Raw genomic sequence first — 24,326 nt, 5'->3', positions numbered from 1 at the left:
AGACAAGAAAACTACAGACTAACATCCCTTGTGAACATAGGTACAAAACTTCTTTAAAATATCTTAGCTAATACTTTAGCTAAAATACTTTAGCTAACTTTAAATCCAACAATTCAAAAAAAACCCAAAAGCATCAAGATCAAGTGAGGTTTATTCCAGTCCTGTGAGGTTGGTTTCACATTTGAAAAGGAGCCTCCTTAGTTCTTTAAAAAAGAAAAAGAAAAGAAAAAGAATGTGATTATCTCAATAGATGCACAAAAAGCATTTGACAAAATCCAACTTCCAATTATTTTTAAAACCCTCAGGAATAAAAGTAAAACTTCTTTAACTTAATCAAGGGTATCTATGATCAACATGCATCTAACATCATAATTAATGGTGAAAAGCTGAATATTTTCCCCTAAGGTCAGGAAAAAGACAAAGATATCCACTCTTATTACGTCTATTCAGCATTGTACTGGAGGTTCTAGCCAGTACAATAGAGCAAGAAAAAGAAATAAAGGAGACCCAGATTGGAAAGGAAGAAGTATAAACTGTCTTTATTCACAGATGGCATGATTGTCTACATAGAAAATCCCAGGAAATCTACAAATGAACGCCACTAAAACTTAGTGAGTTTAGCAAGGTTGTGGGATACAAGGTTAGTATTCAGAAATCAACTGTATTTTCTGCATGATAGCAACAAACAATTGCAAATTTAAATTAAAAAAGCAACATCATCTACAACTGTATCAAAATATTAGATTAGATATGTAAGGATGAATTTAACAACAAGATTTTGTACACTTAACACTTCAAAACATTGCTAAAAATAATTCAGAAGGATACAATAAATTTTAAAAAATATACCTTGTTCATGGATCAGAAGACTTAATATTGTGAGGATCTTAACTGTCCCTCAAAGTATCTCTAGATTCAACACAATTGAAATTAATATTCTTCAAGTCTTTTTCTAGAAACTGGCAAGTTAATTCTAAAATGTACGTGGACAATCTCTAGGTCCATCCATGTTGCTGCAAATGGCATTATTTCATTCTTTTCTATGGCTGAGTAATACTGTCATACTAAGTAAAGTAAGTCAGACAGAGAAAGACAAATATATGATATCGCTTACATGTGGAATCTAAAGAAAGGGTACAAATGAAGTTATCCACAAAGCAGAAATAAAGTTACAGATGTGGAAAACAAACTTACGGCTACCAGGTAAAGAGGAGGGAGGGATAAATTGGGAGATCGAGATTGACATATATACACTACTATATATAAAATAGATAACTAATAAGGACCTACTATATAGCACAGGGAACTCTACCCAATCCTCTGTAATGGCCTATATGGGAAAAAGAAACTAAAAAAGAGTGGATATATGTATATGTATAACTGATTCATTTTGCTGTACACCTGAAACTAACACAACATTGGAAATCAACTATACTCCAATAAAAATTTTTTAAAAATAAAATAAAATGTGTGTGGAAATGCAGGCCAGAACTAGGGTGAGATACATGCACACACTTGAGAGTGAGTTCCTCCTTGAATTTTGTGCCTCATTTGCCTCACTCTAGTCCCAGCCCTGTGAAAATGTGGAGGACCTAAAAGGGTGGAAGCACATTTTTCAAAAAGAAAAAGGTGGAGAACTTATTCCACTTGATTTCAGGATTAACTATAAAGCTGCAGTATGAAGAGAGGGTGGCACTGGTGTGAAGATAAACATAAAGGCCAATGGAACAGAATAAAGAGTCCAGGAAAAGACCCAAATACTGAAGGCCAATTGATTTTCAGCAAAGGATTCAAAGGGGAAAGGATACTATTTCCAACAAATGGTGCAGAAGCAATTAAATAACCATGTGTAAAAATAAAATAAAATAAAATAATTGAACTCAACCCTTGCCTCATACCATATACTAACATTAACCATCAATATACACAACAGTATAAATGAATCTCAAAATCACTGTGCCACGTGAAATAAGCTGGAAAAAAAAGAATAATCTGTACTTTATTAATCCATTGATATAAAATTCTGGAAAATGCAAAGTAATCTATAGTGACAAAACAGATTAGAGGTTGCCTGAGATCAGGTGGAGAGAGAGATGTATTACAGAGGGGCATGAAGAAACTCTCATGGGTAATATAAATGTGCATTATCATGACTGTGGTGATAGTTTTACAAGTAAATATGTCAAAACTCCAAATTGTAACTCATCAAATTACACAGTATTTTTAATGTCAATTATACTTCAAAAAGTTTGCAAAATAGTAAGAGTATAAGCAAGTGAGCTAGAATGCCTGGGTTCAAAGCCAGAGCACCCTACATAAACTACCACTCACCTCATTCACACCCTAAAATATCCATCTCCCTTTCCTGGCTTTAAATGCTTGCCAGGAGTTTGCCCTTGGGCTAGTCATTTGCCCTCTTTGTACATCAATTTGGTCAGCAATATCTGTCAGCCCCACCTTCAAAATCTGAGCACGTCTCACCTCCTATGCTCATATCACCCCAGAACAAGCCACCATCATCTCTAATTAAAGGCCTTAATTTTTAAACTTTTTTCACCCCAACCCCCCCCACAGTGTATTTTCAACGCAGAAGTCAGGGTGGGCCTTCTAAAGCATAATTCAGATCACATGACTCCTCAGCTCACTCAGAGTAAAATCCAAAGTCCTTGTAGCAACAGATGCAGCCGAATCTCTTCACACCCTCCCTCACATATTGCCACCTTCTACTCCAAGTCATTGGAGTAGATGACTGTCCATAATTTCATGCCCCATTGTCACCACACTTTCCGGTGCTAGTTGCTGTGACTGCTTCTCACCTGGGGTATGCACCCCTCCCAGGGCTGTGTCATGTGAGCTGAGATACAAAAATCTAATGGACGATAGAGCCCTTCTTCCTGAAGCCAATATTTGGGGGAGGAAATGGCATTTTATATTAAACTGACCCATTATGTTAAATTGGAATTTCCCTTGGAGGCACCAAGCTTTAATGATATGAAATTCCATAGTGAAGTGCCTGGTGCATATGCAGATGGGCCAAGGGAAATGACTGAGAATCAATTTCTGGACTCCAAAAATTTTCACCCACAAGGAAGATGTAAAAAGTCCAGAAGAGTCAAAATTGAAGGAAAGAGGATTTAGTGAGGAACACTTCTTTGAGGGGAAAAGAGAATTTGGATATGCTTCCACTCTGTGGAAGAGGAAGGAGGGTGCCCACCCTTTCCCTGAAAGTCTTCTTGGAGGGGTTTCACATGGGGGTCATCAAAGAAACCCATAGAATAGAGCCAGAGTCTTGAACAAGCAGGATTCTTTCGGTTTAATCATAAAAGCTACTTAATGTTGTTTTTCCATTGGCCTTTTGACCCTGCTCATTCCTTTCTATTGGATGAAAATTAGGCAAAGTTTCATGACTTTTCTGTTCACTAACCAAGGTTAATAGAAAATTCTATTTAAGTTGCAAAACCAAGTTTTGACGCAGATATTTAAATGATCTAATCCAACAGAATAACTGGAATATTTACTTGCTTTGGTGCAGAAATTTTGACCCTTAAAAGACATAAATCAATAATGTATCTCCTATTAAGGTAGGGCTGGGCTGGTTCAAAAGCAGTACTACATGGAAATAACACAGGCTTTGAAATGAGATCAACTTGAGCTCAAAATTCCAGCTTGTCTTCATACCTTAGACCTTTTCATAGCCTCGATTTTATTATCTGTACTCTGGTCTTAACAATGTATCTCTTAGAGGGTTGTTGTAAAGATCCAGTCATATAACAAAAGACATACATTTGCACAAAGGACAGAAGCAACCAAGTCACAAAATTAGAAATAGGCATGATCAACCAATAAATGTTCAAAGTGTTTGACTTGACTAATAAGCAAGGAAATGCAAATTAAATCAAGGCAGTGTGAACTTTTTTCATCTAAAATATTGGTAAAAATGAAAAACCAATATATATTTGTTTATGTAGATGATATTCATGTTCACAAGACATAAGGGTGGGATGAGATAGGCACTCTGAAAAAAGGAGCTCAGCTCTTTGGGAGCTCCCATACCCTGAAACAATATTTTTACTATCATAAGAAATCAGAGAGACATCAGCAGATCTAGGTATAACGATGTTGATCGCAGTATTATTTGCAATAGCATTAACTAACCTACGTTTCCAAAAATGGTGAAGATTTACATAAATTATGATTCCTCCAAGTGACAGACTACTGCAAGGCTATTAAATATTACCCCAAATGCTATTTACTGAGCTGATAAAATGTCAATGATATATTATTAATTGAAAACAGTAGGACGTAACACTGAACCAAACAGGAAAACCTCAATTTGGCAAAACAAGCTACATATACAAGGCTGTTAGAAAAGATAATTTTATTGATTTTTTATATTGATTTTTTTTTTGTATTTTGTTTTACTATTGTAGAAGAATCAGAAAGAATTAGAACAATTTTTCTGCACTTTCCTTCTATCCCTGTACCCCCCTCCGCCATGCCCCTGCCCACACACACCCACACAGAGGTCAGCAATACCTTATGCTCTAGGAAGTTTGTGCTGTTCTTCCTCCCAAGATATTTTCTTTCAGTACAGGTGAACTGACAATGATGGCTGGCTGGAAAGCCCTCTGTGGCTTGGAGAGTGGAGGTGGTCAAAGTGGCCTGAGCCAGGAAGCTTCCAGTAGATATAGAAGTGACAGAAGAAAGGCTTGTGGTCTACCCATCCCTGATCCACATTAGGCCCAGGGGGAGATATCAGAGAGAAATGGCTGGTGGCCATTTAGGAAGGCTGGGCCCCAAGCATGGGGTGTCTCAGGCTCAGAAAAAAAATCACCATCCCTAAGCAAGTGAACTGGAACTTCCGAGTTCTCCGAGTGTCCACGGAGATCTTTCTATGATTGACCTTGACAGTGTAAAACCCAGGGACCTTTACACAACTTCCTGAGGACAAGGAGGAAGCTATCCTTTTATAATGGCTTCAAATTTCTTGCAATCTCTTTTTTTTTTTTTTTAAAGGAATTCCTTTATTTTTATTTTATTTATTTATTTATTTATTTTTGGCTGCGTTGGGTCTTCGTTTCTGTGCAAGGGCTTTCTCTAGTTGCGGCAAGCGGGGGCCACTCTTCATTGTGGTGCGCGGGCCTCTCACTATCGCGGCCTCTCTTGTTGCGGAGCACAGGCTCCAGACGCTCAGGCTCAGTAGTTGTGGCTCATGGGCCTAGTTGCTCCGCGGCATGTGGGATCTTCCCAGGCCAGGGCTCGAACCCGTGTCCCCTGCATTGGCAGGCAGATTCTCAACCACTGCGCCACCAGGGAAGCCCTTGCAATCTCTTTAAATGGGATTTCATGGGCAGATGTCATTTGTTTTGTCTATAAAGCATCCAAAGCAGGGCCTGGCACACAGTAGGTACTCAACAATGTGAGTCTCCTTGCCTCTGAGGACAAACCACGTGGCTCACTGTTTTTGCAATGCCCCACAGCAAACAAGCAGAGATCTGAGGGTACGGAGGAGGTTGTTTAGAACCCCCTGGCCTCACAAGGTGGGCTCTTCAGCAATTCTTGACCAGGAGGCCAACTCTACACCTGGCCAGGAGTAGTGCCAGACACGACGGAGGCAGCATCTGGTCCTCAGTCTCTCATTGCCATGGTAACTGACAAGCCAGTCTCCAAGGCTGTAGGAAACTACGCCACAGTTCTGATCACTGACAATTAAAGGGTTCCCTCCCCTTTCTGAAACTGCACAATACTCACTTTGGATTCTTCAACCAGCTCTAAGACACAGGCTGCCTCAGTGCACATATCCTCTGGTTTGAGACAGCGGTAAAAAGAACCAAAGCTGAGTCTACTGTCTCTATGAGCCCTCACACATCATTTAAGACACCTCACAAGAAGCTCTGGTGGCTTGAATTTTCTCCTGCCTCCATTTCTGCTTTCATGTTCCAGTTTTGAAAGGACTCTCCCTGGGAGCTCCTACAGGAGCTGTACATGAAAGCAGCAGCCTCGTCTTTGCATATGTGTGTGTGTATGTGTGTGTGTGTGTGTGTGTACACACACGCTTGCTCCTCACTTCTCTGTGTGGTGCCTGATGATTATCCAGCCTGGCAAAGGAGGTGTAATAACAGGGTAGAAGGCACAGATAATAGGGTCTTTCTGGCACAAGCAACGAGTTCATCTGAATCCACCAGAATCCATTTGTGGGAAGAGAGATGGATAGGAATGCAGAAAGGTAGAGACGTTAACCTTTAGTTTTCAGATATATTTGCTGCAAGTGGTAATTAAACCTATTTTTATAACTCCCTAAGTGTCAGCACTCCCTTTCCCAAGCATTCTTCTGTCAAAACTCTGCAAAATAACAATAAACTTGTTGGAAACAATTGACTCACGTCTAAAACATGGAGTCTGATTCCACAGCAATGGGGTCTGGCTGAGCCGTTCTGTTTGCAGGGAGTTAACTTGCTCGCAAATTGCAGAGGATCTGGAGTGGCTCCTAGAATCGTTGCCTAGCTGTAGTTTAGTAATCCAGGCACACATTTCCTACCCATGATAATATAAGCTGAGGGTGAGGAGCATATCTCTCTAATTCTCATAAGCACCCCCTCATAGGTGTTTGGTACATGGATGCTAAATGAATGATAGATGGTCAAGAGTTACAGATCCAGGTAGGGAAATAGGACATAGAGGAAGAAGTTAAGGACCACTGAAGAATCACAGCCTGAGTTCTCTGGGGTATTGGAAGAAGGAAAGTTTACAGAAGAAATCAATAGGTATTGCAAAGTAGGGAGAGGGTAATTTGATCTGAGTCTTAAAGGATGCATAGGAGTTTGAAAGACAGAGATAGGGAGAACTAGGGTCCCAGCAAGCTAAAACACAGTTATAAATGCTGCAATTCAAGTTCATCCAGGCGATGAACCAAGCTATGTCCCCAACCCCCTGAACTCCTCATAAAGACATGCATTGACCTGTTATCAAGTCCTTAAATCTGGATGCTTCTTTGATTAAGTTCCAAAAACAAACTTGCCCACAGAACATTAGTTGATTGTTAATAAGAAGAGCTATCTTTTAAGAGTTCCTGCTCTATGCCAGACCCTGTGAAGGGTCATTTCTGGTGAGTTATCTCATTTAGTCTTCATAAATTTCCCATGAGGTGTTTATCACAAACCCTACTGAGTGGATGAGGAGAATAAAGTTCAAGGAAGGAAGTAAAACAATTTGCCCAAAGTCAAAGAAGTGGTCGGCACTGGAGTCAAATCCTATCCATGGTGTGTTCCCAAAGGTTGATCTAAAACATGATGGTACCTTGCTGCTTTCTCAATACTGCTCCCCAAAGGCACTATCAGTGTAGCTCCAAGTTCCCCCACATGGGGCTTTCAAAAGGGCTGAAGAATGGTATTACACAACAAAAATTTCTTCATCTATCTGTAACCATAAGTGTTAACTCTCACAGATTCCTTTTGGGCTGAGAAAGGAAAACAGATATATTCTGATTAACAAACGGAAGTACATTTCCAGTAAATATGGTTTGTTCCTTTCAGATACTACTCATGTGACATGCATTAGCTTATTTGTGTGGGCTTTTCCAGGATTCTTTCACCTTTTCCATAGGAAATTTTATTCTTTAAATTTATTTTAATTTTTAAAAAAATTTTTGGCTGCATTGGGTCTTCGTTGCTGTGCCCGGGCTTTCTCTAGTTGCGGTGAGAGGGGGCTACTCTTCGTTGTGGTGCGTGGGCTTCCCACTGCGGTGGCTTCTCTTGTTGCGGAGCATGGGTTCTAGGCGCGCAGGTTTCAGTAGTCGTGGCACGTGTGCTCAGTAGTTGTGGCTCACAGGCTCTACAGCGCAGGCTCAGTAGTTGTGGTGCCCAGGCTCAGGTGCTCCGCGGCATGTGGGATCTTCCTGGACCAGGGCTCGAACCCGCGTCCCCCGCATTGGCAGGCGGATTCTTAACCACTGCACCACCAGGGAAGTCCCATAGGAAATTTTAAAAATAAGGTGCTGATATGGAAAATAACATAAAGGGAAGAAATTTAATAATAAATAATAAAAATTTTATAATAAGACTTTCCACAACAAGACTACTACTTCCACATTATTTTTAAAAAGTCAAATATTGCTGGAATTCAGTCATGTATTTAGCATTTAATTAGTGCTGAGTGTGAAGGGGAAAGGTGAGAGAGGGGCAGTGTGGCATAGGGAATATATTTCTTTTCTTTATATAAATTTATTTGTCTATTTATCTTTTTATTTTTGGCTGCTTTGGGTCTTTGTTGCTGCTCACGGGCTTTCTCTAGTTACGGTGAGGGGGAGCTACTCTTTGTTGTGGTGGCTTCTCTTGTTGCGGAGCACGGGCTCTAGGCACATGGGCTTCAGTAGTTGTGGCACACGGGCTCAGTAGTTGTGGCTCGTGGGCTCTGGAGCACAGGCTCAGTAGTTGTGGCACATGGGCTTAGTTGCTCTGTGGCATGTGGTATCTTCCCAGACCAGGGCTTGAACCTGTGTCCCCTGCATTAGCAGGTGGATTCTCTTTATTTATTTATTGTTTTTTTTTAATTTTTGAATTTTACTTATTTTTTTATATAGCAGGTTCTTATTAGTCATCAATTTTATACACATCAGTGTATACATGTCAATCCCAATCGCCCAATTCATCACACCACCATTCCCACCCCCCGCAGCTTTCCCCTCTTGGTGTCCATACATTTGTTCTCTACATCTGTGTCTCAACTTCTGCCCTGCAAACCGGTTCATCTGTACCATTTTTCTAGGTTCCACATACATGTGTTAATACACAATATTTGTTTTTCTCTTTCTGGCTTACTTCACTCTGTATGACAGTCTCTAGATCCATCCACGTCTCAACAAATGACCCAATTTCGTTCCTTTTTATGTCTGAGTAATATTCCATTGTATATATGTACCACATCTTTATCCATTTGTCTGTCGATGGGCATTTAGGTTGCTTCCATAACCTGGCTATTGTAAATAGTGCTGCAATGAACATTATGTTGCATGTGGCTTTTTGAATTATGGTTTTCTCAGGGTGTATGCCCAGTAGTGCGATTGCTGGATCATATGGTAATTCTATTTTTAGTTTTTTAAGGAACCTCCATACTGTTCTCCATAGTGGCTGTATCAATTTACATTCCCACCAACAGTGCAACAGGGTTCCCTTTTCTCCACACCCTCTCCAGCATTTGTTGTTTGTAGATTTTCTGATGATGCCCATTCTAACTGGTGTGAGGTGATACCTCATTGTAGTTTTGATGTGCATTTCTCTAATAGTTAGTGAGGTTGAGCAGCTTTTCATGTGCTTCTTGGCCATCTGTATGCCTTCTTTGGAGAAATGTCTATTTAGGTCTTCTGCCCATTTTTGGATTGGGTTGTTTGTTTTTTTACTATTGAGCTGCACGAGCTGTTTATATATTTTGGAGATTAATCCTTTGTCCGTTGATTCATTTGCAAATATTTTCTCCCATTCTGAGGGTTGTCTTTTCGTCTTGTTTATGGTTTCCTTTGCTGTGCAAAAGCTTTTAAGTTTCATTAGGTCCCCTTTGTTAATTTTTGTTTTTATTTCCATTACTCTAGGAGGTGGATCAAAAAAGATCTTGCTGTGATTTATGTCAAAGAGTGTTCTTCCTATGTTTTCCTCTAAGAGTTTTATAGTGTCTGGTCTTACATTTAGGTCTCTAATCCATTTTGAGTTTATTTTTGTGTATGGTGTTAGGGAGTGTCCTAATTTCCTTCTTTTACATGTAGCTGTCCAGTTTTCCCAGCACCACTTACTGAAGAGACTGTCTTTTCTCCATTGTACATCCTTGCCTCCTTTGTCATAGATTAGTTGACCATAGGTGCGAGGGTTTGTCTCTGGGCTTTCCATCTTGTTCCATTGATCTATGTTTCTGTTTTTGTGCCAGTACCATATTGTCTTCATTACTGCAGCTTTGTAGTATAGTCTGAAGTCAGGGAGTCTGATTCCTCCAGCTCCGTTTTTTTCCCGCAAGACTGCTTTGGCTATTCAGGGTCTTTTGTGCCTCCGTAAAATTTTAAGATTTTTTGTTCTAGTTCCGTAAAAAAAGCCATTGGTAATTTGATAGGGATTGCATTGAATCTGTAGATTGCTTTGGGTAGTAGAGTCATTTTCACAATGTTGATTCTTCCAATCCAAGAACATGGTATATCTCTCCATCAGTTGGTATCATCTTTAATTTCTTTCATCAGTGTCTTATAGTTTTCTGCATACAGGTCTTTTGTCTCCCTAGGTAGGTTTATTCCTAGGTATTTTATTCTTTTTGTTGCAGTGGTAAATGGGAGTGTTTCCTTAATTTCTCTTTCAGATTTTTCATCATTAGTGTGTAGGAATGCAAGACAATTCTGTGCATTAATTTTGTATCCTGCAACTTTACCAAATTCATTGATTAGCTCTAGTAGTTTTCTGGTGGCATCTTTAGGATTCTCTACGTATAGTATCATGTCATCTGCAAACAGTGACAGTTTTACTTCTTCTTTTCCAATTTGTATTACTTTTATTTCCTTTTCTTCTCTGATTGCCGTGGTTAGGACTTCCAAAACTATGTTGAATAATAGTGGTGAGAGTGGACACCCTGTCCTGTCCCTGATCTTAGAGGAAATGCTTTCAGTTTTTCACCATTGAGAATGATGTTTGCTGTGGGTTTGTCATATATGGCCTTTATTATGTTGAGGTAGGTTCCAGCTATGCCCACTTTCTGGAGAGTTTTTATCATAAATGGGTGTTGAATTCGTCAAAAGCTTTTTCTGCATCTATTGAGATGATCATATGATTTTTATTCTCCAATTTGTTAATATGGTGCATCACATTGATTGATTTGTGTATACTGAAGAATCCTTGCATCCCTGGGATAAATCCCACTTGATCATGGTGTGTGATCCTTTTAATGTGTTGTTGGATTCTGTTTGCTAGTATTTTGTTGAGGATTTTTGCATCTATATTCATCAGTGATATTGGTCTGTAATATTCTTTTTTTGTAGTATCTGTCTGGTTTTGGTATCAGGGTGATGGTGGCCTCATAGAATGAGTTTGGGAGTGTTCCTTCCTCTGCAATTTTTTGGAAGAGTTTGAGAAGGATGGGTGTTAGCTCTTCTCTAAATGTTTGATAGAATTCACCTGTGAAGCCATCTGGTCCTGAACTTTTGTTTGCTGGAAGATTTTTAATCACAGTTTCAATTCATTACTTGTGATTGGTCTGTTCATATTTTCTATTTCTTCCTGGTTCAGTCTTGGAAGGTTATACCTTTCTAAGAATTTGTCCATTTCTTCCAGGTTGTCCATTTTATTGGCATAGAGTTGCCTGTAGTAGTCTCTTAGGATGCTTTGTATTTCTGCAGTGTCCATTGTAACTTCTACTTTTTCATTTCTAATTTTATTGATTTGAGTCTTCTCCCTCTTTTTCATGAAGAGTCTGGCTAATGGTTTATCAATTTTGTTTACCTTCTCAAAGAACCAGCTTTTAGTTTTATTGATCTTTGCTATTGTTTTCTTTGTTTCTATTTCATTTATTTCCGCTCTGATCTTTATGATTTCTTTCTTTCTGCTAACTTTCGGTTTTGTTTGTTCTTCTTTCTCTAGTTCCTTTAGGTGTAAGGTTAGATTGTTTATTTGAGATTTTTCTTGTTTCTTGAGGTAGTCTTGTATTGCTATAAACTTCCCTCTTAGAGCTGCTTTTGCTGCATCCCATAGGTTTTGGATCGTCGTGTTTTCATTGTCATTTGTCTCTAGGTATTTTTTGATTTCCTCTTTGATTTCTTCAGTGATCTATTGGTTATTTAGTAATGTATTGTTTAGCCTCCATGTGTTTGTGTTTTTTACGTTTTTTCCCCCTGTAATTCATTTCTAATCTCATAGCATTGTGTTCAGAAAAGATGCTTGATATGATTTCAATTTTCTTAAATTTACTTAGGCTTGATTTGTGACCCAAGATGTGATCTATCCTGGAGAATGTTCCATGAGCACTGGAGAAGAAAGTGTAATCTGCTGTTTTCGGATGGACTGTCCTATAAATATCAATTAAATCTATCTGGTCTATTGTGTCATTTAAAGCTTGTGTTTCCTTATTTATTTTCATTTTGGATGATCTGTCCATTGGTGTAAGTGAGGTGTTAAAGTCCCCCACTATTATTGTGTTACTGTCGATTTCCTCTTTTATAGCTGTTAGCATTTGCCTTATGTTTTGAGGTGCTCCTATGTTGGGTGCATATATATTTATAATTCTTCTATCTTACTCTTGGATTGATCCCTTGATCATTATGTAGTGTCCTTCCTTGTCTCTTGTAACATTCTTTATTTTAAAGTCTATTTTATCTGATATGAGTATTGCTACTCCAGCTTTCTTTTGATTTCCGTTTGCATGGAATATCTTTTTCCAACCCCTCACTTTCAGTCTGTATGTGTCCCTAGGTCTGAAGTGGGTCTCATGTAGACAGCATATAGATGGGTCTTGTTCTTGTATCCATTCAGCAAGCCTGTGTCTTTTGGTTGGAGCATTTAATCCATTCACGTTTAGGGTAATTATCGATACGTATGTTCCTATGACCATTTTCTTAATTGTTTTCGGTTTGTTTTTGTAGGTCCTTTTCTTCTCTTGTGTTTCCCACTTAGAGAAGTTCCTTTAGCATTTGTTGTAGAGCTGGTTTGGTGGTGCTGAATTCTTAGCTTTTGCTTGTCTGTAAAGCTTTTGATTTCTTCATCGAATCTGAATGAGATCCTTGCCGGGTAGAGTAATCTTGGTTGTAGGTTCTTCCCTTTCATCACTTTAAGTATATCATGCCACTCCCTCTGGCTTGTAGAGTTTCTGCTGAGAAATCAGCTGTTAACCTTATGGGACTTCCCTTGTATGTTGTTTGTTGTTTTTCCCTTGCTGCTTTTAATAATTTTTCTTTGTCTTTAATTTTTGCCAGTTTGATTACTATGTGTCTCAGAGTGTTTCTCCTTGGGTTTATCCTGTATGGGACTCTCTGCGCTTCCTGGACTTGGGTGGCTATTTCCTTTCCCATGTTAGGGAAGTTTTCAACTATAATCTCTTCAAATATTTTCTCAGGTCCTTTCTCTCTCTCTTCTCCTTCTGGGACCCCTATAATGCGAATGTTGTTGCGTTTAATGTTGTCCCAGAGGTCTCTTAGGCTGTCTTCATTTCTTTTCATTCTTTCTTCTTTCTTCTGTTCCATAGCAGTGAATTCCCCCATTCTGTCTTCCAGGTCACTTATCCGTTCTTCTGCCTCAGTTATTCTGCTTTTGATTCCTTCTAGTGTAGTTTTCATTTCAGTTATTGTATTGGTCATCTCTGTTTGTTTGTTCTTTAATTCTTCTAGGTCTTTGTTAAACATTTCTTGCATCTTCTCGATCTTTGCCTCCATTCTTTTTCCAAGGTCCTGGATCATCTTCACTATCATTATTCTGAATTCTTTTTCTGGAAGGTTGCCTATCTCCACTTCATTTAGTTGTTTTTCTGGGGTTTTATCTTGTTCCTTTATCTGGTACATAGCCTTCTGCCTTTTCATCTTGTCTATCTTTCTGTGAATGTGGTTTTTGTGCCACAGGTTGCAGGATTGTAGTTCTTCTTGCTTTTGCTGTCTTCCCTCTGGTGGATGAAGCTATCTAAGAGGCTTGTGCAAGTTTTCTGATGGGAGGGACTGGTGGTGGGTAGACCTGACTGTTGCTCTGGTGGGCAGAACTTAGTAAAACTTTAATCCGCTTGACTGCTGATGGGTGGGGCTGGGTTCCCTCCCTGTTGGTTGTTTGGCCTGAGGCGACCCAACACTGGAGCTTACCTGGGCTCTTTGGTGGGGCTAATGGCAGACTCTTGGAGGGCTCACACCAAGGAGTACTTCCCAGAACTTCTGCTACCAGTGTCCTTGTCCCCACGGTGAGCCACAGCCACCCCCCGGGCAGGTGGATTCTTAGCCAATGCGCCACCAGGGAAGTCCCAAGAATATATTTCTGAAATGTGGAGTCACTCACACCTAAGTTCAAATCCTGATTCTGCCACTTACTAAGTGATATTGAAAAGTCAATCCATTTCTCTAAGCCTCTGTTTCCTTATCTGTAAAATGGAATGATATAAGTTGAAGTACCTGGAAACTTGTCCTCCAACCCTTTCCCAACATTCACCCCCAAGGTCACCACATCCTCAAGGCAGCAGCATCTGACACCAATGAGCTCTCCCTCCTCTTTGAAATAATTTCTTAATTTGGCTTCCAGGACTCCACCCTCTCCTAACCATATCAATACTCACATTAAATTATCAAAGCACTTTAAAACGCAGTGTCAAGAGATATGGGGACATATGTATATGTATAACTGATTCACTTTGTTATAAGGCAGAAACTAACACACCATTGTAAAGCAATTATACTCCAATAAAGATGTTAAAAAATTAAAAACAAAAAACAAACAAACAAAAGAAACCACAGTGTCCTAATGAATAAAATAGCAAGATCCAAGTAGGAATGGCCTTCAAGAAACATACTTTAAAGAAACAAATAAGTTAAAAGGAAAAGAATGGAGAAAACTATATTAGGCTAACACTAGTCAAAATAAATCTCCAATAGCTTCAGTAATATCAGATAAAGTATATTTCAGAGCAGAGGGACAAAGAAGGTCATTCCGTAATGATAATAGATCAATTAATCAACAGGACATAAAAATCCTAAACATTTATGCCTCTTGTAACAAAGCTTCAAAATATATTAAGCAACAACTGATAAAACTGCAAGGAGAAGTAGGCAAACTCAAAATTAAAGCTGAATATTTTGATACCCTGTTCTTAATAATTGATAGAACAAATAGACAAAATATAATCAATGATACAGAAGACATAAACAGTACTATCAACAAAATTGACCCAATTGACATTTATAGAACATTCCTCACAACAGATTACACATCCTTTTCAAGTGCACAAAAAAAATTTATCAGCAAAGACAATATACTGGACTATCAAATAAGTCTCAATAAATTTAAAAGGATTCAAGTAATATTCAAGAATTCAAGTAATTCAACTATGGTCTCTGACCATAATGGAGCTAAATTAAAAATCAGTAAGAGAAAGATCCCTGAAAAATCTTCAAATATTTAGAGACTATTATAACACACATCTAAACAACCCATGGGTCAAAGAAGAAATCAAAAGGTAATATAGAAAGTATTTTGAACTGAATAACAATGAAAATACAGCATATCAAAATTTGGGAGATGCCATTAAATCACTTAAAGGAAGTTTAAAGCAGTAAAGAAAAATAAAGTTCTCAAATCAATGATTTCAGCTTCCCCCCCAAGGAAGCTATAGATATAGATGGCAAATAAACACCTGAAAAGATGCTCAGTATCGTTAGCCGTTAGGGAAATGAAAACTACAACCATAATGAGGTGCCATTACACACCACTACAGTGGCTAATATCAAAAACCCTGATCAAACCAGATACTGAAGAAGATGTGGAACAACTGGAATTCTCATATAACCTGGAAGTTTCTTAAAGAATTCAACGTACATCTGCCATACAACAATGCAATTCCACTTGGAAATGTGTACCCAAGGAAAATGAAAGCCTTTGTCCATACAAAGACTTGTATATGAAGGTTCATAGCAGCCTTATTTGTAATCACCAAAATTCTCAAACAACCCAAATGCCCATCAAGGGGTAAATTTATGTTCAAATTGTGGTGTAGTCATACAATTGAACATGCCTCATCAATAAAAAGAACTATTGTTGTATATTGCAATATGGGTAAATCTCAAAAAAATAATTATCTGGAGGGAAATAGCCATAGCAAAATAGAAGAAAAGAAGAGCATGTACTCTATGATTCCACTTATATAAAACTCTAGAAAATATAAATAGTCTGTAGAGAGAGAGACAGACTACCTGGGGAGTGGGGAAGGTAGGACAGGGGTGGGGATTACAAAGGGGCATGAAGACACTGTTGGGGTGATGTATATGTTCACCACCTTCATTGTGGTTACAGTTTCACAGGTGTATACATATGGCAAAGAAAAATTGTACATTTAAATATGTGTGTTTATTGTATGCGAATTAAACCTCAATAAAGTGGTTAATTTTTAAGTAAAAAATAGATTTGAAAAGTGATGCTCAGAAACAGTGCCTGGCTCCATCTAATGTCTGATAAACAGCAGCTCCTATTCTTCATTCTGGGCTCTCAGTGGGCTACAGAGCTGGCTAAGATGTGGCCCCTGTCCTCAAGGACTCCTCAGTGGGGCTGGGGAGAGAAACAAGTGAATCGATTACAATAAACATAATTGTTCTGGAGTGTTGCTAAATGAAATTTGCAGACGGTAAATGGTACAGGGACTTAACATCCGAACAGAACTGGAATCTTCAACATGAAAGGAAGAAAAAAAGTTAAATCTTTACCCTCCCTCTCTTCCTCTGTGCCACAAATAGAGATTTCTTAAAGCTATTTGATTCAGCATGCATATCATGGTCTATTTATTCTTGTTTTCTTCAATTAGTATATTAGCATTTCTCTCCCCTACATTATGCATGTGTAGCCTAATCTCATTTTCATTTGCTTTAACTCAGTGTGTGTTTGGGGGTAGGGATGGTTTGAAAGTCTACAGTGATGTTCTCTGGACTGTTGACGGGAGTCTCCTCTGGGGCAGGCCAAGGTCTGTACCCAGAGGGTCCTTATGGAATGTTTGTTGGTGGTAAACCAGTGAAGGTGATAAGGTGGGGGCCGGGGCCTGAGGGGCAACAACAGGAGAACACTCTGGGCAGAGGGGGCTATGAAGAGGTCCAGACACTGGGATGACCCTGCACCTGGGGTGGCAGAGATGTCTTATGATACAGGCACAGCAGCTCTAGAAGACAAGCAATCTCTGGAACTGAGACCAGAGAGGGCTCTGAAGTCAGCTCATCAACAGCCTCATAGACCACGTGGAGGAATATGAACTCTATGTTATGGACCCTGGCAGCCCACCACCTGCCAAAGACCTATTCCAGCATACAGGTGAGCAGATGTCGAGAGAAAAAGCACATGAGTGTGTTTGAAACACAAATGCATGTGGCAGCCAGAGTGCACCACTTCATCCTTGGAAAGCACAGTATGCATTAGAGATGGAAGATGCCTGCAGGAGACACCTGTTTCTTGCTGTTTAACTTATCCGCCCTCTTTGATCACAGAATCCTTTTTCCACAAAGCACCTACGAATTAGCAGAACATGTGTTCCCCCGAGCCCAGTGTGGAGACTGCTGCAGGAAGCCTGGCCAGTGCTTCCCCTGCCCTCCTCCCTGGCTGCTCCACCACCTGCCAATGGCCTGTCCAGGGCACAGGGGAGCCTGTGTGCCCGAGAGGAAGAGCTTGTACCCCACAGGACTTGAAATGCAGGCACAGGAAAAGGAGATGCAACGGAACATGAGGTGTTGACAGCAGTAGCTCATGAAGCAGGATCACAGCTTTCTGAGTTCCTGAAGGATTGGGAGGTTATAAATGCCTCTTCCTCTACATCTAGGCAATTAAACAAGCAGAGTCAAGGTGAGGAAGCAGGAGGCAGATGCAGAGCAGGAGGCTTAACCCAGCACCTCCTCTGTGTGTGAGCCCCTCATGCTGGAGGCTCTAGGGAGCTTGACAGAAAGGAGGTCCAGGCCTCACTTATAGGCTGTTCGGGAAGCCAGGCATGTGTATCAAGGCCCCAACACAGCATAACTGGGGTGAGGAGTACAGGATGCCAGGAGAAGGAATAACCCTACTGGGAAATCCACGAAGACCTTTTGGCAGAGGCAATGTTTAGCAAACTCTTGCAGGAAAGGTAAGTCCTTGATAGTCAGAGACAGGCATTCCAGGAATAAAGGAAAATCCTAGCAAAGGTCCAGAGCCAGGAAAGGAAAATAAATACAGGAAACAACAAGTCACCCACTGCTTGCATGGATGAGCCATGGGAGAGTGGGCAGAGGGTAAGAAGTACAAAAGCATGGAAAGGTGTGATGGGGTCATCCTGGAGCAGGTTCTGAGGCAGGGAGCAGGATGTGGGCTTTTCTCCATTGGCTAGGGAGCCAACAAATAGGATGGAGATACTGATCCCTGGGATTGGAGCACTGGGTGAGAACCAGGTTAGGGGGAGGATGATGAGTTCAGAAAGAGATGCACTGAGCTGGAGGTGGTCATGAGGCTTCCAAGTGGCTGAGTCCAGAAGGCATCTGGATCCGTGGGTCTGGAGCTCAGAGAACAAAGATATGGGATGTGGGGGTCATGAACATCAGCTGGCAAGGAGGCAGGATGTGAGGGCCTGCTGGATGTGACTCTTCCCTCCTAGAGCCCACCTCCCCCTGGGCCCCTGCTGAGCCACAGAACACAGCTCAGAGCATCACTTGCTGACAAAACCTAAGTGCAAGGGTTATGCATGTGCTTCTGCATTTCTTGAACCATTTCCATCAAAGCTTGCTTTTGTTTCTATGTCTGGAGGAGTTAGTCTAACCATGAGAGCTGTCCACTAACAAATGGAGTGCTTCAAGTCCCCTTCACAGATGGTTCTGGAAGAGGCTGGAGAGATAGACATATTCCATAAAAGAATTTCCTCCAAAAAGTTCCCAAGAGGCCAGGCTATGAGGCAGATGTGTCCTGCCTGGACACAGAGCCTCTCAGGGAGGGCATTCTCCACTGCGTCCCGACTCCACCCAGCACTGAGGACACCTGTGCATCACTGGGCCAGAGCCACGTGGACAGAAAGCTCTCCAGACCAGCTGATAAAGAGGTTCTGGGGGCTTCCCTGGTGGCGCAGTGGTTGAGAGTCTGCCTGCCAATGCAGGGGATGCGGGTTCGAGCCCTGGTCTGGGAGGATCCCACATGCCGCGGAGAGGCTGGGCCCGTGAGCCACAATTGCTGAGCCTGCGCGTCTGGAGCCTTGCTCCGCAACAAGAGAGGCCGCGATGGTGAGAGGCCCGCGCACCGCAATGAGGAGTGGCCCCCGCTTGCCGCAACTGGAGAAAGCCCTCGCACAGAAACGAAGATCCAACACAGCCAGAAATAACTAAATAAATAAATAAATGTGAATCCCAGTATCTGCATCCTCATGGTTATTATAAAAAAAAAAAAAAAAAGAGGTTCTGGGAGCCAAAGTCAAGTCTGACTGGTCCTGAACCGGTAGCTTCCGATGAATGACCCAGCGCTGTCCCCTCCATCCCTGAGCCTCCCATCTTAATTGTTGCCTTTGTCTTTCCTCGGAGGCTGGCTGGGAAGTACTATTCAAAGCAACTTGTTCTACCCTATCCTAAGTACATCGACTTGCCTTCAACCAAATCTTTTTAAGAATCTACTCTTTGCATGGGGTATTGGGGATTCAGTGGTGAGCTGGATTCTGACCACGTCCTCAAGGGACTCATGGCCTAGTGGCCACCTTGACTAATGTTCAAATTTGCCTTCCACACGTTCTTTTGAATCCCCCATCCTCCTCCAAATTAATGTGTAATTTAATCAATCAATAAAAATAGAGTTTACACCCCAAAGCACACCTGCTTGCCAGTGTCCCCACAGTGGAGCCCAGAGATCTGTAGAAATTGTCAGTGAGGCTCACATACTCGCAAACCTTTTTCTCTGTATCCAATTACCCCTTCTCCAAATAAAACAGGCTTGTAACCTGCAACACCAATATTCACTGGTGAAGGGGTAGATATATTAAGAAAACCACTGCATGAAGAAAGCAAACAAAAATATGTGCCCTTGAATGTTTATCTTGAACCCAGGAAAATATATTAAGAAAGTCAAATATAGAGAGAGAAACTGGAGGACAGAGCCTGTAAGGAATGAGGGAAGCAGGGGGTGGAGCCGGAGGACCGCCTTGGAGAAAAACGTGGTAGGAAGAGGCACAGACCTCAGCTCATCTGATGGACTGAACTTCCTCCAGAGAAGTGGGGAGCAGCTCAGGAAGAGGGAAGATGGGGCCCCAGTGTAGATGCTGGATTCTGGAGACCATGTTGGAGCTACCAAATGTCTGCTCCTCTTCTTTTCCTATTTTATTTTTTCCTAGCCATCACATATGATAAATGGAAAAGCACTGGGAAAATATTTGTCTGTGGCTCTTTGAATAAAGCCTGGAAATCTAACTGTCATAAGAATAACAGGACTTGTTCCCAGTGGGGCCATGCTGTAATAGGAAACAGCAGTTCTGAATATGGCTAGCTCCTAAGGATAAGTCAATTTAGAGAACATCTTAGTTATTAACCAGAGGCCACACTGGGGTCTAAGGGTCAAAGCTTTACAAAAGGACCCACCTTTAGATCGCAGGCTTCAGGAATGTCCATGAGCTGACACCAAGGCCAGCCCAAGAGTGTCCCTGTCAGTATGCATACCTGAGCCCTACTGACTGACCTTATTGAATTAGACCCTGACCATAGGTTAAGGATCATTGTCAGGGCCACATGCATGATGGTGCCCTTTGGTGGAAAGGGCTCTGGAGCCAGTCATCATACAGAATCCCAAATGCACCATTCAATAGCTATATGACCTTGAGCAAGTGATTTATCCTCTTGAGCCTCCCTTTTCCCATCTGCAAAATGAGGACGGTAATAACTGACATACAGGGTTGTTGATGAAGATAAGGATGTTAACAAACACAAAATGCCCTGACAAGTGCTTGGCCTCCCCATAGAAAAGGAAACCAAGAAAGAGGGAGGTCACTTCTGGAGGAGGACACACTTATCCCAGGGACAGTCACATGACTGGTGTGCCAGCTCACGGTGCGGTGCACTGACGACTGGGGTGGAACACAGCCATCCTCTTGGGTGCGGCTGTTCCAGTGTGGCTCCGACAGGTGTGCCCACACCTGATGCCTCCCAGTGGCACTAAGTAAGTCCTGGGTTCCAGCCACCCCGGCAATGCCCTGGGGGCACTTCACATTGGCTAGCGTTAACCCCAGCCCTCTAAAGGGAATAAGAGGGACAGACAAGAGGGCCCTGGGAGTGGGTCAGGATGCAGGGGAGGAAAAAGGAAATAAGTTAGAAATGTAAAAATAGAGCACTTTTTGAAGACTGGCAATAGAGAAACATTGGCTATCCAATTTGGAGGAGCCCCCCCTAAAATAAAGCCAGCACTAGATATTTGCCTTAAGTGGTACATAGAATGCATCCTTCCCCCAAAATAAAAGAAACCTATAAAGACGATGGCAAAGCCCAGAGGATCAAACTTCCCAGGGACCATGGAGGACTCTGTCAGGCTCTGAAGAAAGGGGAGGTGGCTGTCATGTCCCTTCTCCTAATTACCAGCACAACCATCCGCAACCCAAGGGAAATGGGCAGTTACCTCGCATGTCTCCCACTGGCCCGTGTAGACATGGTGCTATAAGATATGAATTTATGGACAGACCACGAAAAGTGGGCCTTGCAAGCAGTTACTATCTGATACTACCTGCAAAATTATAAAATCAGCCACCCCAAGCTCTTTCAGCCATAGTAGCACCGAGCCGATGAAGAAACACACATCATAAAAGCATAAATTACCTGCACAATAAACCTTGCATCTTCTAGTATGTGGCCATTAGAAATCGATCAGTTAATTTAGGAGCAACAGAAGGCCACAGGGCTGATGAAAGCCCGTGCCAGGAAGCACTTTCTAGAGTCAGCTGTGTTAATAGCTGGCGAGGGTCACCAGGCTGCCTTGGTGGGTGCTTCCTGAATGGATGTGCGGGCAGAGGGCACGGCATCACAGGCCACTCCCGTGTAATGTTTGCAGCGTGGAGGTGGCCAGGACAAGTTACGGTGTCATTGGTGGAGAGCAGACCAGGCTGCAGCGAAACCTTGGTGTGCCCATTCCTCCCAGGACCCAAACCAGTGGAATGGTCAGTCATGGGAGAGATTTCCCATTTACCCCCTTTAAATGGTTACACTGAACCGTGCCCTGACCAGCTGCACGGGCGGGTGTGCACACACATACACATACACACACACCTATACACACACACATATACTCATACACATACTGACATGCACACACACACTTATGCACACACATCCACACTCTCACAAATATATAGTTACACACTCACACCTATGCACTCTTATACACACACCCTCACGCAGAGTCACATAACACACATACCTTCAACCTCCTGCAGGAAATGCAGCCTCCATCCCCTCTGCATTCCTTTGCCCACCCCCTCTGCACCCCATTTTCTAACCCACCCTCATCTCTCCAGTCTCTGACCCCTGACTGGTGACCTCCCCTCACCCTGCACATCTAATGCCTGACACCACTTCTCATTGACTCTTGACTTCCTCCTGGACTCAGATCTCCACTCTTCCCCTGGTTTCCACCTGCTCCAGGTGAGTATCTTGGCAAGCTCTGTCTACCTCTCTCACCTGTTGTCTTGCACGGTGGAGCCCTGGAATCTATTCCAGCACCCCAAGTCAGAGTTGAGCCTGAAAGGATCACTCTGCACTTTCCCAAGGGGCGGGGGCTCAGTGCAGGCCACGCCCCTCACCATTCTGGGGCTCTTACCTCATTCACAAAGACCCAGTGGCTGTCCTTGGAAGCCAGGTTGGTCTCCACGGCCTGCAGAGAGAGAGAGAGAAAAAAAAAACATGACCAGAAGCAAGCCAGAAGCTGGCAGATGCACAGGATGACTGCCGAGATAGAGTTTGATAAACATTGTTTCTGGAAATTTTTTTCTGCACAAAACACGCCATCCCCCTGGGGCCAGCTCTGGCTGCCTTAGCTACAAGACGCATCATTTGAACATGGACATCTGATTTCCTGCTGTTCTTCGGAGCTCTCATGCGCCAGTGCAGTTCCAGGAGGCGTCACAGGGCCATGGGCAGGGACATCCCTCCTCTCTCTCCTCTTGGAGAATGCCTGCAAACACCTTTCTGGAGGGGTGCTCAGGGGGGAATGTCTCATCACTGCCTGAGGCTAGAGAATCAGGAATCTGGAACAAGGGATTTACAGAAGCTTGTCCAGCCTAGCTAAACAACACCCAGGAAGATGGCAGCTCACAGCTGGGGCTCTGAGCTGTCTTCAGCTCTAAAGAACCCATCAAGGACCCTAGAACTGGCTCTTTTTTGCTCCAGGGCAGTGACCCCCATCCCCATCATTCTCTCTTAGAGCATTTTGTTCTATTTCTTTATAGCACTTGCCATGTCTGTACTTGAATAATTATCAGCTTATTTATTTTTTATTGTCTATCTCCTTCACCAAGTTGGGGGTCTCCATGAGGTCAGGGGCCACATCTGGCTGTCACGTTTGTGTCTCAAAACCTTACACTATAACCAGCACACAGTAGGTGTTCAATATATAAGTGAATACTGTTGTTGAAGATGTGAATGAAGTATAGGAGGGCGAAGCAGATAGGACCCAGTTACTTATTTTGTTTCTCATATGTTTTCATGAGTGCTCTTTCCCTTTTTTAATTGGTAATCCAACAGATTGAAAAAGAGGAGGAACTGAGAGTTTTCAAGCCTGTCTTGTAAGAATACTCACAGTTAGCACGAGCCAAATACTGCTGAGTGCCAGGCACTGTTCCAGGCCATCTATGAACCTGGGAGAGAGCTCAGATTGTAGTCCTCTTTTATTTTTACTTTTTTTGGTATTTTTTAATGTAATTTTTGTCACTTTTTTATTTGGAAAAATACAGAAAAATTAAAATGTTCAAAATTATCCCATAAACCTGCCCCATTTTTTAATGCACTACAGTAGTGAAAACACCCCACGTATCCCTCCAAATTCATCCCCCAGAGATTGTTCCAAATGGCCCCTTCCAGAAGTTTTCAGTCACTTCTGCATGTATGTATCTACATACACTTATCAGACAGATGTTTTTATTAAAATGGGATCATGAAATGCACATCAGGTTACAACTGTCATTTTTGACTTAGTGTATCAAAAATATCTTTCCTCTTCAGTACACAGAGATCTGATTCGTTCTTCTTAACAGATGAGTCACAGAGTGGTAAGGAGCCTCCCTGCTCCAGTAACCCAGGGGCTGGGGGTCTGTGCTACCCCTTGGGGGGCTGACTACTGGGCCACCCTGCATGACAGGGGGCACTCCAGACTGGAAGCGGTCACAGAATGGGACAGTGAAAACTGATGGCCAGTTACAGTCACCAGGGACAGTGCAGGTGTGCAAGAGAGGCTGGAATTGCTCTTTGCAGCCTCTGAGAGTTGATTTAGGACCAAAGGCTCCTGTACTCAGGGGAGCAGATATCAACTCAATATAGAAGAGAAGTTCCTGACTTTCCAAGGAGTTCAAGATGGAATGGGTTGCCGCAGGAGCAACAAGATCTCATTGTGGAAATGCCTGCATGGAAGGCAGATAGCAGGGCCATATATGATATGCAAGTATCAACACGGAGG

General features: G+C 42.0%; 1 protein-coding gene across 1 annotated transcript in view; it reads right to left on the bottom strand.

Moving 5' to 3' along the window:
- GRID1 (glutamate ionotropic receptor delta type subunit 1) overlaps positions 1–24,326 on the bottom strand; it is a 666,870-nt gene that overhangs the window by 244,077 nt on the left and 398,467 nt on the right. Inside the window, exon 5 of the mRNA XM_061196716.1 lies at positions 22,476–22,529. Within this exon, the coding sequence (XP_061052699.1) occupies positions 22,476–22,529 (54 nt within the window). The remainder of the gene's footprint in view (positions 1–22,475; positions 22,530–24,326) is intronic.

This window comes from Eubalaena glacialis, chromosome 1 (genome assembly GCF_028564815.1).
Source record: "Eubalaena glacialis isolate mEubGla1 chromosome 1, mEubGla1.1.hap2.+ XY, whole genome shotgun sequence".
Classification (NCBI taxonomy): Eukaryota; Metazoa; Chordata; class Mammalia; order Artiodactyla; family Balaenidae; genus Eubalaena; species Eubalaena glacialis.
Note: the sequence above shows the minus strand (reverse complement) of the source record. Positions and strands in the feature narration are given on the sequence as shown.